We start from the raw sequence: 16,778 nt of genomic DNA, 5'->3' as shown, positions 1-16,778 counted from the left end.
CTCAGGGCTAGAATATTATAATACATGTAATCAGTATTACAACTCAATAAACATGAAACTGTTGTTAATCACAGCCGTTTAAGATCATTACAACAATTTAGATATCTAATAACAAAGTGAGCTAAGAAAGAAGACAAAAGCGCCCTTAGAACCCAAATAAATTTGATGAGAAAGAGATATTTTATTGCATGATATATCTCAGTCCTAACTCCGAATAATACTTTATCCATGTGAGATTAGAACCATTCATGCCGCCAGTCATCATTGATTGTGAGGCATTTGAAAACAAAATAAAATAAACAAAACAAAAGGAAAAATCTGTGTGATGACCGTAAATTCTCCAAGAAAGAACATAGATCACAAGGAAAAGGAATTTATAGGGTGGGCATCGTGAAAAGTTACACAGTACTGCGATCAGAAATAATAAAAGTGATAGGAGCAGCTCATCTGTTCCCACATTCAAATGTCAAAACAAAACAAAGACATGCACCCACGTCGAGGGTGGGTAGAGACAAAAGTGAGAGAAGGGGATGCCATCACTAAGCACTCACCTAATACTATAAAGTTATCCAATTCGACCAGCAAGGTATGCAGAAAACAGCTATTAAGATTCACCAACATCGAGTGTCTAAGGAACAAAAACCATGACTATTAATATCCATGTTTATCACTCCACCAGAATTGATATTAATCTAATTAAGGTAACTCACTTATCAAAAATTCTGTAACACGAGGCAAGATGTGTAGCCTCTCCAAATAATCTTCTATACGCGGTAAATCACAAAGAACCCTTTTAGTAATAAAAATAGAATAACTGAGTCCAGTTCTTGAATCCTAGACGTTATGTTATGAACAAAAAATGCATCCGAGCAATATCAATATATATAATTAAGATAACAGTTCCACAATCTAAAAAAGTGTCGCTTGCTTACGGTGTACAGAACAGCAGATAAAGAACACAATAATAATAAAACAGGGTCTATAAGAAATTTCTGGTTTATCACATACATGTCCTGGTTACAAAATCAGGGACATATATAGATTTTAAGGTCACAGCAGATAAAGAACACAATAAGAATAAAACAGGGTCTATAAGAAATTTCTGGTTTATCGCATACATGTCCTGGTTACAAGATCAGGGACATGTATAGATTTAAAGGTCACAGAACATTATAATCCTAATTCTGTGTGTCTGAAGGGCCATGTATAAGTCTAAATAAGTACAGTATCTCAATTTCTATTATAAAATCATTAATAAAAGGTTCATGAGCAGTAGCTCAATAAACAATTCCATAAAAATAGGTTGTGTACAAGGTATTGAGTAACAAGGACGAGGAAGAAACCATTCGTCAATAGCACCTATAATTACGGCATGACGAGAATACCAGTAATGTTCCAAAAAAGATTACTAAAAACTTAGCGTGAGAAGGAGTCATAATAACATAAACAAAGATTAAAATCTTGGGAAATGCTAATAAATTTATGAAAAAGTCACACAAACAAAAAAGGACCACACTGAATCCAAGTACGAGCAGACAAGCAATAGCTTATAAGTCGATGCACATAAAGTCTTACCAATAACAACAGCATGGCTCAGAACGAGTTTGTGAAAAGTAGCGTCTAGCGTCAGCGCTATGTTGGCTCCAGTCTATATAGAGTATTGTGTATGACCATTGAGAAAGAGGACTAACACAACGTAATGTTGATGGCCGCCATCTTAAAATGGTAAAAGGGGCCGATAAAGTTGAAAAATCATGCCGTCACTACAGAAGTTAATTCCTGTAAACGTAATAATAGAAGGAAACACAGAATAAATGTAAACCTAATCATAAAATCTGATAACGTGGAGCAATTTAGTAAATGGCATCCAGAAAAGAAAAATGAGTGTGAACGACAGACAGAATATGATAGTTCACCATGGTGTCTCTAATACAAATGAATATTTCATCTTAAACATTACTCGTACTGACACAGGTAGCGCTAACATTATGCATATGTTTGACCAAATGTCTGATTACACATCCCATGTCAACTTAACTAATACTCTGAATTTTTGAAATATCTCACTATTTCATGATCATACAATTTGTATCAGTTAAACACTTATTCAATGTTATTGGAATGTCAGGGTGTTGATAAAAACATTCAATATATATCAATCTCATATTCATATTTAAAAACTCATCACGTCCGGATCTATTTGCATATTAAGGTGCAATGCACAGTGTAAATAGGACTAGCTATAAAGACAAATCTATATGATATAAACATATTGTATATTATATACTTGTTATAAAGACAATTTTCATCAACGCCACGTCCACAATAAAAAAGAGAAATCCAATGGTCTTATAGCAGACTTCAACGGTCGGGCAGGGAACAGTTTTTAGAATTCATTTTAAATGAGCAACATTTCTGTGAGTAAACAAATCATGTAAACTCAACCACAAGAGTCATCAGCCATTAAGTACTAGAGGTGTTATTGTCAAACAGCAGTTAATTTTACCATAATTACAGGCAAAACAAAAAGGGCATGAAAGCTGGTATATCACCCATGTTGTTGAGAAGACTAGCACCACACTTTCATTTCATAACGACACTCATTGCACTAGGTCTCATATCTTAAAATGTAGGTGCAGAGGCATAAAACTATCATCATGAAAGTGCCTTACTAAGCTGTATTAAAAAGGACAGTTAATCAGATAGCAGTCCAGAAATCGACTACTTAGCTCCCTAGGAAATACAGTAACTCATTATCAATATTCAGACCCCTATCAACTGCATGCAAATGCATTATCCAACATGCTTCCTTCTGTCTAAGTTTTAATTCACGGTTGCCACCTCTCGCTTCCGGCAAAACAGTTTCAATTCCATGAAAGGAGAATGACTCTTGGGGAAGACAACTCCCTTATCATCAAATAAGGCGGGGGAACAGTGTTTTAATGGATAAAGCTAAGTATGATGCTGAACTTTTAGGCCAATTGAGCAATACAGATTGGTACATAAAATTGCCATATAATCCAATTTTTGAAATCACAAACAATATCAATCGTCATCTTAAAAAATGGCACTCTGAAACCATCATCAGTGATGATGAGTACAAATATTTAACTATAGACTGACCACGTTTCCCTTGCCTTTATGCCTTACCTAAAGTTCATAAGGATGCTTCATCACCCCCCTGGTAGACCCATTGTATTGGGGACATTCCCCCGCCTTATTTGATGATAAGGGAGTTGGATAATGCAATTGCATGCAGTTGATAGGGGTCTGAATATTGATAATGAGTTACAGTATTTCTAGGGAGCTAAGTAATCGATTTTTGGATTGCTATCTGATTAACTGTCCTTTTTATTACAGCTTAGTAAGGCACTTTCATGATGATAGTTTTATGCCTCTGCACCTACATTTTAAGATATGAGACCTAGTGCAATTAGTGTCGCTATGAAATGAAAGTGTGGTGGAAGTCTTCTCAACAACATGGGTGATATACCAACTTTCATGCCCTTTTTGTTTTGCCTGTAATTATGGTAAAATTAACTGCTGTTTGACAATAACACCTCTAGTACTTAATGGCTGATGACTCTTGTGTTTGAGTTTACATGATTTTTTTACTCACAGAAATGTTGCTTATTTAAAATGAATTCTAAAAACTATTCCCTGCCTGACCATTGAAGTCTGCTATAAGACCATTTGATTTCTCTTTTTTAGTGTGGACGTGGCGTTGATGAAAATTGTCTTTGTAACAAGTATATAATATACAATATGTTTATATCATATAGATTTGTCTTTATAGCTAGTCCTATTTACACTGTGCATTGCACCTTAATATGCATATAGATCTGGACGTGATTAATTTTTAAATATGAATATGAGATTGATATATATTGAATGTTTTTATCAACACTCTGACATTCCAATACCATTGAATAGGTGTTGATCTGATACGAATTGTATGATCATGAAATAGTGAGATATTCCAAAAATTCCGAGTATTAATTAAGTTCACACTCATTTTTCTTTTCTGGATGCCATTTACTGAATTGCTCTACGTTATTAGATTTTATGATTAGGATTACATTTATTCTGTGTTTCCTTCATTATTACGTTTGCAGGAATTAACATCTGTAGTGACGGCGTTATTTTTTGCCTTTATCAACCCCTTTGACCATTTTAAGATGGCGGGGGTCAGCATTATGTTGTGTTAGTTCTCTTTCTTAATGGTCATACACAATACTCTATATAGACTGGAGCCAACATGGTGCTGACGCTAGGTGCCACTTTTCACAAACTCCTTCCGAGCCAGTTGTTGTTATTGGTAAGGCTTTATGTGCATCGATTTATAAACTACTGCTTGTCTGCATGTACTTGGATTCAGTGTGGTCCTTTTTTGTTTGTGTGACTTTTTCATAAATTTAGTGGCATTTCTCAAGATTTTAATCTTCATTTACGTTATTATGACTCCTTCTCATGCTAAGTTTTTGGTAATCTTTTTTTAAACATTACCGGTATTCTCATTGTGCCGTAATTATAGGCTCTAATGACGAATAGTTCCTTCCTCGTCCTTATTACTCAATACCTTGTACACAACCTATTTTTATGGAATTGTTTATTGAGCTACTGCTCGTGAACCTTTTATTATTGATTTTATAATAGAAATTGAGATACTGTACTGATTTAGACTTATACATGGCACTTCAGACACACAGAATTAGGATTAGAATGTTCTGTGACCTTAAAATCTATACATGTCTCTGATCTTGTAACTAGGACATGTATGCGATAAACCAGAAATTTCTTATAGACTCCGTTTTATTATTATTGTGTTCTTTATCTGCTGTTCTGCACACCGTAAGCATACGCCACTTTTTTAAGATTGTGGAACTTTTATCTTAATTATATATATTTATATTGCTCTGATGCATTTCTGTTCATAACATAACCTCTAGGATTCAAGAACTGGACTCAGTTATTCTATTTTTATTACTAATAGGGTTCTTGGTGATTTACCGCGTGTAGAAGATTATTTGGAGAGGCTACACATCTTGCCTCGTGTTACAGGATTTTTTATAAGTGAGTTACCTTAATTAGATTAATATTAATTCTGGTGGAGTGCTCAACATGGATATTAATAGTCGTGTTTTTTGTTCCTTAGGCATTCGGACTTGGTGAATCTTAATAGCTATTTTCTGCATACATTGCTGGTCGAATTGGATAACGTTATAGTATTAGGTGAGTACTTAGTGATGGCATCCTCTTCTCTCACTTTTGGCTCTACCCACACTCGACGTGGGCGCATGTCTTTGTTTTGTTTTGACATTTGAATATGGGAAAAGATGAGCTGGCCCTATCACTTTTATTATTTCTGATCGCAGTACTGTGTGACTTTTCACGATACTCACCCTTTAAATTTCTTTTCCTTGTGATCTATGTTCTTTCTTGGAGAATTTACGATCATCACGCAGATTTTTCCTTTTGTTTAGTTTACTTTATTTTGTTTTCAAACGCCTCACAATCAATGATGACTTGCGGCATGAATGGTTCTAATCTCACATGGATGAAGTATTATTCGGAATTAGGACTGCGATATATCATGCACTAAAATATCTCTTTCTCATCATATTTATTTGGGTTATAAGTGTGCTTTTGTCTTCTTTCTTAACTCTCCTTGTTATTAGATCTCTAAATTGTTGTATTGATCTTAAACGGCTGTGAGTGATTAACAACAGTTTCATGTTTATTGAGTTGTAATACTGATTACATGTATTATAATATTCTAGCCCTGAGAAAGTCTGTTGCTTACACCACAAAGACGAAACACGTGTTGGTGGCTAGGACTGTGTTTGGAGAAGCTTTGTGAAATAAATGAAGAATAATAAGACCTTGTTGACTTTGATTTATTGAGGACTTTAATTGATGGTGAAACAAGATCAGGATATATCTTTCTTTTGTCCTTAATAATTAAAGACTGGCTCTGGGTTTTTTCTATTTTAGGACTTCTTAGCTCTCTTCTTTTCATCTAGCTATTTCTTTGATAAATTATTTTCCTGTTTCCATACCTACGCGGGGGTCTTTTTTGGAATGGCCATGAGATTCATACAATGAGGTCTTATAAATGGGGCCTGATGAACTACAATAATAGATAATATCCTAAATTGGTGCGATTAGGGTTATCTGTGGCCCACTAGAGGTTCTAATGTGGCTGTGTGAAGACCCTTAAATAAATGAATAAATATGTAATTAAATAAATGCGTAGAAAAATAGAAAATAACCCAATCATGGTCACACTAGAAATGGAGGAGGCACTAGGTCTCCAGATGGATTATTATAGCTTGGGTGAAGCCAGTCATGCCCAACTCGTGGCTTAAGGAACGGCGGCACAGCGGGTCCACACCCGGCAGAACGCTCAAGTGTCATCTAGCAGGATTCCAACTGGGCACAAAAGGTCACCTTCTGGGTCTCAATATTGGAAATCACAAAGTCACTGCCAGCCCCTGATCCACCAAATGTACGGCAAGTTATGTTTTGGGAATCCCAACAAGCTACAACTGACTATTTCCGGTTGACAATGCATCCATCAGAGCCAGCACAACCAACGCTTGGAAACACCAAGATTCAAGAAAAAGAAGTCCCTAAATGCATCCTTCTCAGCAAGTGTACCTAGAGGCCAAAACTTGTTCCCTGTAGTTATTCTAACAATTTCCTCCTTTCACCTATTCCAGTTGAGAATCTTCTTGTTTCAGCTTTGTGTCCAATCATGAAAGTTCACCAACTCTGTGATATCTGGAAATGGGTACTGTTTCTAAAAATATTCTAAAGCTTTGTACCCTATATATATCTATCCCACCCTATGACACTGTTGCTCCATATGCACGTAATGTCTGATGGTTCCCTGTTTTTATATGTAATAATGGTAACTATTTTATACTACATTTCATTATTTAGCACAATGCACAGCTTTTCCGACATGTGTCAAATTTTTCTTATGTGAAGTACTCTGTTACCCTTTGGGTCAGTCCGCGCTAAACAAAACTGCTATTATAAAACATAAATACATATCCCCCCTGACTTTATTGAGCCTGATCTAGCCAAACGTTGACTGTTCGCATTTGCGCATGGTCATCCACCTTACCTGTGGCTCATCTCACCTGAGGAGATGTGTCTTTGCAACTACAGCTGTGGGCTTTGGAACGGGCATCCAGGTTTAAATCCCACCCTCGGCTCAACAATCTGATTCTCGGAAAAACACTTAGGCGCAGATTTACTACTTCTACTACTAAGCACTGATGGGCAGATGCGTGTCGCATCCCCCGTCGGAAAGGCGGCGCATTGCTGGAGCTGCGTTGCAAGCGCGACACACCTCCAGCAAGGCTCGGGGGTGCCCTATCCCTAACATGCTGCGTCAAACCTTGCACCTGCTTCAAGCAGGTGCAGGGTTTTGACGCAGCATGGCCTGAAAAGTGACTGAGTGAAATCTGGCAGATTTCACTCACCCACTTTTAGGAGGCGTTCCTGCGCCAGGACGCCCCCCGCCTTGCAGGAATGCCTACATGTGGCGCAGGGCTTTATAACGTGACGCATCTCCCAGATGCGTCACATTGTAAGTACCCTGCTCCATGGCGCTGGCTTTGCGCCGCCGCTGTGTCACAAAAGTGACGCAACGGCGGCGTAAAAGAGGTGCAAGGGGCTTGTAAATCTGCCCCTTAGCAGTAGGCTGGGCGTGAAATTCCGCTCCGCTCCCGGAGTTTACAGACTTTCTCCTACTTCACGCTGCGCAGAGTTTTTTACTTGCTCGCTGTTAAGTTGGAGATGGCAAGCAAGGAAAATCTTACTCTAGACCACCTCCAGGTGACATTTCTCAATGCGGGCGGTCGTGTATAGTCACTACCGCTCGCGTTGAGAAACCTTCCTCTTTGTGTTGAGGAAGCTGCCACTCGAGCAGAACATCTACTCGAGCAACAGATAGAAGCAGTTCCCACTTGCACGGCGTGTGATGCCGTTCGCGCTGATCTTACAGCATGGGACAAACATCTGATGCTAGAAATCAGCGTGAACGGTGCGATGGAAAGCACTCCGCCGCTTGCGGAACTCCCTGTAGCGCGGAACTCCGCCTGGCCTACTTAGGGCCTGATTTAGAGGATACTCCACAACAAATGTGGTGTAATATCCTGTCTGTCAGCTCTATTTTGAGTCAGACAGACTGTAAGGTTTCTGAAGGTTGTGCCCCTGCTGACTCTCCACGAGCTGCCGATATAGGTGCATCGGACTGTCTGCCCTGTTTAGAGCAGATGTTCTCTTCTGAAGGAACCATGATCTCCACAGATCAACCAAGATTTCTAAGTATGACAGACAGTAGTCCAGCCAGAGCCAAATTTGCATTGTTAAAAAAAAAGACATTGCCTCACAGTGGGAGGTCGAGCAAGCAAGTCTGACACCCAACCACACCAGTGCTTAATTTGAGCATGTGGTTTCCGATGCTCAGCTCCAGCACTTAATTATCAACACCTGCACTTGTGGCAGTCTGCCACAAGGTGGCACTGTCTGGCTAGTTCAGAGATGACCACAACAACAGTTTATCATTAATTCAAAATGTGTTAAAAATTGCCCTTACCTGCCGCTCAAGCCATTCTAGCTTTGGGGGCTTGAAATAAAATTGTCACACTTGTATGAGTGTGATACTTAGTAGTTGTGTTGTTACTATCATTGTCAGCACTTCCAGGGGCAATGTGTGGTTCAAGGTGCAGTGGCCTCCTGACAAGAGCACTGGCACTTATTTTTTTATTTTTTTTACAAATTAACCACTGACCCACACCATAACTTCGTCTGTATTGTTACAGCCCAACTGGTTGGCCAAAGGTCACACAATCTAATCAAACTATTGGCTATCAGAGTTGATATTTGTTGCTGTCCTCTAGCTAGGGCTAAATCTAGTTCATGAGGCCCACCGCGGTGCCATGGAAGCCACCCCAGGGCCAGGGGCGAGTACTTACAGGTTGTCATGGTGTACGAGGCGCATGTCTCATTCTCTTGGCACAGCATCCTCACCGGGGGGCATGTCGATGCAGACTGGTTGAAGGGGGAGGACACTTCGTAGCGGTAACACAGCAGCGCATCTCCTGTGTGGAAAAACCGAGGGCCAAGTTGGACAGACCATTCTCAGCACCCATTGGACCAGTGGGGTCAGTTGATCATCTGCTTTAGTGGTGGGGTGACCCCCACAAAGAATGAAACAATACTTCCAGCTGCACTAAAGTCATGTACTCCCATAGTGCATAAGAAGCATATCCTGAACCCACCTATAAGCAGTACAACCCCTCTTGCTCACCACCGCGAAATTCTACCTTTCATTTGTTTTTCGTATCTCTATCTCCTTTTATCAAATATTTTAATCATTTACGTTGGGTTTCTACCTGTACCTTGTCATATGTATACCTTTCTTTCTAAATAGCCATCTCTCCAAAGCCCATCCATCCACTCATCCACCTATCCATCTACAGTTAATTATCCATCCATTTCCCACCTTCCACCTATCCAGCCATTACCCATCTACCCATCCATTCCTGGCCCATTTATCCATCCAGCCCCTACATCCATAAACAATCTATCCATCCAGCCATACCTCCATAACCCGTCTATCCATCCAGCCCTGTATCCATAACCAATCTATTCATCCGGCCATGCATCCATAACCCATCTATCCAACCATGCATTATTAACCCACCTATCCACCCAGTCATCCATCCATAACCCATCTATCCATCCAGCCATTCACTCATAACTCTTCTATCAATCCAGCCGTTCAATAACCCATCTTTCCGTCCAGCAATGCATTCATAACTCATTTATCCATCCATCCATTTATCCATAATTCATCTATCCATTCATCAATTCATTACCCACCTCCCCATCCAGCGATGTATCCATAACCCATTCATCCATCTAGCCATGCATCCATAACCCATCTATCCATACAGTCATTCATAACCCATTTATCCAATCACCCATGCATGGATAAATCATGTACCCACTGAGCCACCCATCAATAAATCATATATCCATCCATCCATTCATTCATAACCCATGTATCCATCCAGCAATGCATTCATAACCCATTTATCCATCCAGCCATTTATCCATAATCCATCTATACATTCAGCAATTCATAACCCACCTACCCATCCAGTGATGTATCCATAACCCATTCATCCATCCAGCCATGCATCCATAACCCATCTATCCATCCAGTCATTCATAACCCATTTATCCAATCACACATGAATTGATAAATCATGTACCCACTCAGCCACCAATCAATAACTCATCTATCCATCCAGACATTCATCCATTATTATTATTATTATTATTATTATTATAATTACATTTCTAAAGCGCTCAGCTTCCCGTAGGTTTCCCGGCGCTAAAACCAAAAAGTGAGAGGGGAAAGTAAGAAGAAACTGTTAGATGTTAAATAGCCAGGTCTTTATCTGTCCACGGAACCTGAGATAGTTAGGTTCAGTGCGTATCTGAAGGGGGAGAGAATTCCAGAGTGAGGGGGCCAGCCAAGCAAATGAGCGGCCACCCATTCTGGCTTTCTTGATTCTAGGAACTGACAGTAAGTTTTGATTAGAAGATCGGAGATTACAAGGGGGATGGTATGATTGTGCCAAGGGGTTGAGATAAGAGGGGGCTAAGCCAGAGTTAATTCTGTGGATGATGCAGAGGGCCTTAAATTTTGTCCGATTTTCAATTCGGAGCCAGTGCAGGGAACGAATGGCATTGGAGGTAGGAGAAGTGTTAGGTAATTTGCAGAGAAGTCGCGCAGCCATGTTTTGAACTGTCTGCAACTTACGCGTCACCTCTTTACTGGCTCCCAGAAGAAGGATGTTCCCATAGTCCAGTCTTAAAGTAATAAGAGCCTGGACCACTGTCTTCTGAGTGTCCAAGGGAAGCATCCAAATGATTTTTCGCAACCACTTAATGATAGTGATGCAAGTGGATGATGTTTTAACCACATGGTTCTTCATAGATAGTTGGTTATCGAAGGTGACGCCAAGGTTGCGAGCGGTTATGGATGGAGTGGGTAAAGGGCCCAATTGTGAAGGCCATTGCCTAGGTTCCCATAAGGTGGTGTTGGGACCGAACAGAAGAACCTCAGTTTAGCCCCCATTTAGTTGTAATTTGTTGTCCAACATCCAGGCTGCGATGTTACTCAGACCTGTACGGAGGGCAGAGGATGAGGAGTGAGAGTCAGAGGAAAGGGAGTAGATGATCTGGGTATCATCGGCGTACGAGTAAATAGTGAGCCCAGCTTGCTCTGCAATAGTAGCCAAGGGTCTGACATACAAATTGAAGAGCAAGGGGCTCAGGATGGAACCCTGCGGTACCCCGTACGCCGATGTAAAGGTTTGAGAAGCAGAGGACGAGGAGAAAACTTGAAAAGTGCGATCTGAAAGAAAACTAACAAACCAGTTGAGAGCTGTGCCGATAATACCAGATGATCTGAGGGCATTGATAAGGATGGCATGGGAAACCGTATCAAATGCGGCACTCAGATCAAGTAAAATGAGTGCCACGGTTTCACCCTTATCAACTCGGCCCCTGATGTTTTCCGAAACCCCTAACAGAGTGGATTCAGTCGAGAAGCCACGTCTGAACCCAGATTGAGATGGATGTAGTAGTCCACTAGCCTCAACATGGGTTGACAGTTGGGAGTTAATGTGTTTTTCCATAATTTTGGAAAAGACTGGAAGAAGTGAGATTGGGCGAAAATTAGATGGGATACTAGGGTCTGCATTAGGCTTTTTTAACAGGGGTACTATCATTGCATGTTTCCATGCAACGGGTACTAAAGCTGTGTTGAGGGAGGTATTAAGAAGATCCACAATCAGTGCAAGAGAGGAAGGGTCAAGTTTGTTTAGTATATGGGGAGGAAGGGGGTCCAGAGGAGAGCCGGATTTCATTTTGCGAATGATATCAGATAGAGTTGTGATGTTAAATGGCTCCCAAGTGTCGATCAGAGGAGAAGAAGGAGAACTGGTATCACGATGAGTTCTGGAATCACAGGAGGTCATGGGTAATGGGGGAGTGAAGGGAATATGTAGACCTGATGTAGAAGACAAGCCCTCTAGTGTCAGCTGTTCAGTGAGTAAGATAGAAGTGGGTGGGTAAGACAGGGGAGGGGAAGGGGCAGATTTCTCGAAGTTGGAATAGATGGTATCTATTTTGGCAACAAAAAATTCGGCCAATGAATTACACTGCGCAGCATCTAGGCTAGGTTGTTTGGGTTGACACCGAGCGCCCGACAGACTCTGAACTACCTTAAAGAGAGCTTTAGGGCGGTTTTTTGCTTCAAGAATAGTGATATTAACGTGCTCAACTTTAGCAATTTTACATAAAGAATGGTATTTGCATAAAGCGGTTTTATAAATTTGTTTTGAACAAGGATCGTATTTTAAGCGCCATTTACGTTCAAGATTTTTGCAGATGTTTTTTTCTGCTTTTAAGGCAGCAGTAAACCAGGGTGCGGGCGGATGGTGAAAGTTATATTTTTGCATACGACGGGGTAGGCAAACATCTGCCGCCTTAGCTAGCCAGGTGTCAACAGCCTCAGCAGCTTCAATAAAATTACCTTCCCTGGAAGGTCTAGTGTTCTCAAGACAGAGATTGAATTCATTGATATCTAATTTGTTCCAGTTTCTAGAAAGTCTGGATTCCGTTAATTTCGGGGGAAAATTAGATTGGCGACCGATGGAAATAGTGAAAGTTACCGGGAAGTGGTCCGACCATAAGATCGGTAGTGAGGCCTCACAGTCAATAGTTTCTAAATTGGAGAGAATGGGGTCCAGAAGATGTCCTGCAATATGCGTAGGGCCTGTGTTATGTAGCGTGATGTTTAATGCAGCCAGGCCCTGTAGAAGATTTCTACTAATGGAGCAACAGGGATCGTTGAGATGAAGGTTGAGATCTCCAAGAATTGAAAAATTGGTGGAGTTTTGGATGAAGGGTGCTATATGCTCAGGAAGGGAGGTGGCCCAAGAGCTCGCTGGTCCGGGGGGACGATATATGAGCAGTCCGGAAAAGGTAAAGTTGGGAGACAGCGAAAGCTTGAAGAGGCCTACCTCGCAGTTTGGTACTGCAATGTCTTCCCATTTGCAAGAGTATCGTCGGTTATAGACTATAGCTATTCCTCCGCCATCTTTCAAGGCTCTGTTTTTTCCGACATAGGTGTAATTGTCAGGGAGAGCCGCGGCAATGTCTGGGCCAGAATGATCTTTTAGCCATGTCTCCGTAAGGAATATAGCTGCCGATTCCTCAGAGACAAGAGGTCAAATATTTCCCTCTTGTGTTTCACTAAGGATCTGCAGTTTAGGCTAATCAATGTCCGAGATGAGGAAGTAGCTGTAGGTGTGGTTGTGAAACATGTAGGAGAAAAGTCGGAAAGTGCAATGTTAGTTAGGGAGGGGAGGGACGTAAGGGAGAGACGACAGGCTGGGCAGATGGACGGGGCATGGAGAGGATTCAAAATGGTGCAGTAAGCGCAAAGTGGTGACCTAAACTTCAGCAGAGTTTCCCTAGAGTAAGTGTGTAACGTACCAGGGGGTGACGGGCCAGGGATCATAGCCCCTAGTCCCGGCCCGTCGCGGACGGGCGCAGACGGGCTTGCCTTAGGCGCGCCCGCTGCGCTCGTCCGCTGCGCTTCCTGAAGTTACACATTTATATCCATAACCCATCTATCCTTCCAGCCATGCATCCGAAATCCATCTAGTCATCCAGTCATTCATAGCCCATCTATCCATCCGGCGATACATCCATCACCTATCTAGCTATCCAGCGATAGAGGCTAGCACTGAATGTTAGCGCTGGGAGCTTGTTCCTAACTGGAAAATGAGAGCAACTGGCACCACATGACGCACCAGAGGGCGGTGCTTCTCAAGCTGGTTTTGGTGCCGCTTGAGAAGATATTCTACTCGAGCAGCAGCTTTCTCACCGCGAATGGTCGTGACTGCCAGCGCTGAGGGAATTTGGCAAGAGTAGCTGTCCAAAACCCCAACTTCACAGGCGGAGCGAAATTTATCACCCACCCCTATTCAAAACCCATCTATCCGTACAGCCATCCATCTATAACCCATCTATATATCCATACAACCATCCATCCATAACCCATCTATCCATACAACCATCCATCCATAACCCATCTATCCATACAACCATCCATCCATAACCCATCTATTCATACAGCCATCCAGCCATAACCCATCTATCCGTACAGCCATACATCTATAACCCATCTATCCATACAACCATCCATAACCCATTTATCTATACAGCCATCCATCACCCATCTATCCACACAGCCATCCATTCATACAGCCATCCATCCATAACCCATCTATCCATACAGCCATCCAACCATACAGCCATCCATACATACAGCCATCTATCCATGCAGCCATCCATCCATACAGCCATCCATCCATAACACATCTATTCATAAAGCCATCCATCCATATCCCATCTATCCATTCAGCCATCCATCCATACATACAGCCATCCATCCATAACACATCTATTCATAAAGCCATCCATCCATATCCCATCTATCCATTCAGCCATCCATCCACATCCCTTCCATTCAACCATCCATCCATAACCCATCTATCCCTACAGACATCCAGCTATACAGCCATCCATCCGTAAGCCATCTATCCTTACAACCATCCATCCATACAACCATCCATCCATAACCCATCTATCCGTACAGCCATCCATCTATAACCCATCTATCCATACAACCATCCATCCATAACCCATCTATCCGTACAGCCATCCATCTATAACCCATCTATCCATACAACCATCCATCCATAACCCATGTATCCATACAGCCATCCATCCATAACCCATTTTTCCATACAGCCATCCATTCATACAGCCATCCATCCATAACCCATCTATCCATACAGCCATCCATCCATACAGCCATCCATACATACAGCCATCTATCCATGCAGCCATCCATCCATACAGCCATCCATCCATAACACATCTATTCATAAAGGCATCCATCCATATCCCATCTATCCATTCAGCCATCCATCCATAACCCATCTATCCCTACAGCATTCATAATCCATCTGTTTATACATCAATTGGAAAGAATGAGCGATTTTTCCTGAGAACCCTACCTCAGTATGGCCCAATTTTCTTTGCCATAAAGTGCTGTTTGTGTTGTGTTAATGTCCCATCGAAATTGTCCTTTCCTCGTTTATTTACATTCAAGAGATGTATTGGAATCGAACTGTAGCAGGGGGTGGGGGGTGTCTGAATATTCATGGGAGAAACCTGAACAATGTTCACTGTGCTAAGCTGGTAGATCCTTTGAAGTCAATTTTCTTATCAGCTCTGGCTTTAGCCAAGACCTACTGATTTTACTAAAATGATATGTAGAATGTACTTACTTAAAAGGGCTTTCCCCAAACCCAAGCTCCCAGGATATCAGCAAAGGAGGGGCCTCCGCTTCAGGGTGGCCCTGTCTTTCACTAACCCCTCATTCAAAGAAGTCCCCGTGGGTGGGCGCTCTTGCCTCAGTGCACACATGCGAGAGCTGGCACGCCCTCTGTGCACAAACAATGATCGTCATTAATCAGCCGTATAAAGCCTGGGTGGCGCAGAAGAACGCCAGGGAGTCGGGGGCCTTAGTGCGAGGAAGGAAATGACGCACTGGCTGTTGACCGAATCATAAAATACAGCAATATTCAGGGTTCAGCGGGATCCCGGTGCCACTGCACCTGCTGCACAATGGAAGCTACGGCCCAGGCCTGTTCCCTAGAACAGGATGCATCGGTGGCAGATTACAATATGTGTGTGTTCACAAACCTGCGGTGCTCCCCCCTTTCACCTTCAGGCCTCATACATAAGGCTCCCCAGCATGATTGGAAAACACAACACCTCACGTATCACTACACACACTTCAGTCTTCGGCCACACACTGCACCTCAAACCAGAAACGTAACACACGGTTGTGCCTACCCCCCACCCCCTCGCCCCTCCCCTCTATCTGGCTGCAGTGGTATTAAGGGCAGGTGACGTCATCTGTACCCTCCTGTAAATCTATCAATAGGCTAAAAACTCCACGTGCCTTGGTCAACAGCCCCCACCTAGCACCCCAGCCCCTGCTCCCACAGCCCCCTAAGACACCCAGCCCCTCTGACACGTGTGTGTGCCATGAACCCAGAGCAGCCCCCCGCTCTACGGGCCCATTCACCTCGAGCAGGAGTCCCACGAGAGGGTACAACTCACCCAGTGACAGCGCGAGGCAGAGGACGGCCGCGGCGGGCAGCACCCAGGGCCCCATGGTCCCTCAGAGACCCTCAGAGACCCTCAGAGGGCTGCGCGCGTCCCTCGACCAGCAGGTGCCGTCGCTCGTCGAGCCAGAATGGCGGCGGCTGCACGCTTCGGTATTTTAACATTGCGCCCCCGGGCTGGGTACGGCCGGGCCTCAGCTAACCAGTTCCGGCTACCTCATTCTTTTCAGACAGAAACACCTCACTCACCTGAGAAGTCTTCGCAGCGTAGGCCCGAGTGACGCACCTGGGGTAATTGCTTCCTCACGCGCCTCACCCTCAGGGGTGCTGGACGTCACCCTCATAACGCTGTCCCTTCAGGGTGAGGTGAACGCTTCAGGTGGAGTGTGGAGAAGAGCTCCTGCGAGGTGATGAGGGGAAACACGGGAGGCCGTGAGGCAGAAGGAGGTCGAGACCACCAAACTAGGATGAAGT

At 42.7% G+C, this 16,778-nt stretch overlaps 1 protein-coding gene across 1 annotated transcript in view; it reads right to left on the bottom strand.

The window, feature by feature from the left end:
- LOC144753992 (uncharacterized) overlaps positions 1 to 16,490 on the bottom strand; it is an 81,115-nt gene extending 64,625 nt beyond the window's left edge. Inside the window, exons 1-2 of the mRNA XM_078641512.1 lie at positions 16,300 to 16,490; positions 8,991 to 9,116 (exon numbers count right to left, since the gene is read on the bottom strand). Of these exons, the coding sequence (XP_078497638.1) occupies positions 8,991 to 9,116; positions 16,300 to 16,354 (181 nt within the window). The 5' untranslated portion in view covers positions 16,355 to 16,490. The remainder of the gene's footprint in view (positions 1 to 8,990; positions 9,117 to 16,299) is intronic.
- Between the last annotated feature and the right edge of the window lie 288 nt (positions 16,491 to 16,778).

The sequence above is a fragment of the Lissotriton helveticus genome, chromosome 5_1 (assembly GCF_964261635.1).
Source record: "Lissotriton helveticus chromosome 5_1, aLisHel1.1, whole genome shotgun sequence".
NCBI classification, from domain to species: Eukaryota; Metazoa; Chordata; class Amphibia; order Caudata; family Salamandridae; genus Lissotriton; species Lissotriton helveticus.
This window is presented reverse-complemented; position numbering and strand designations above follow the sequence as displayed.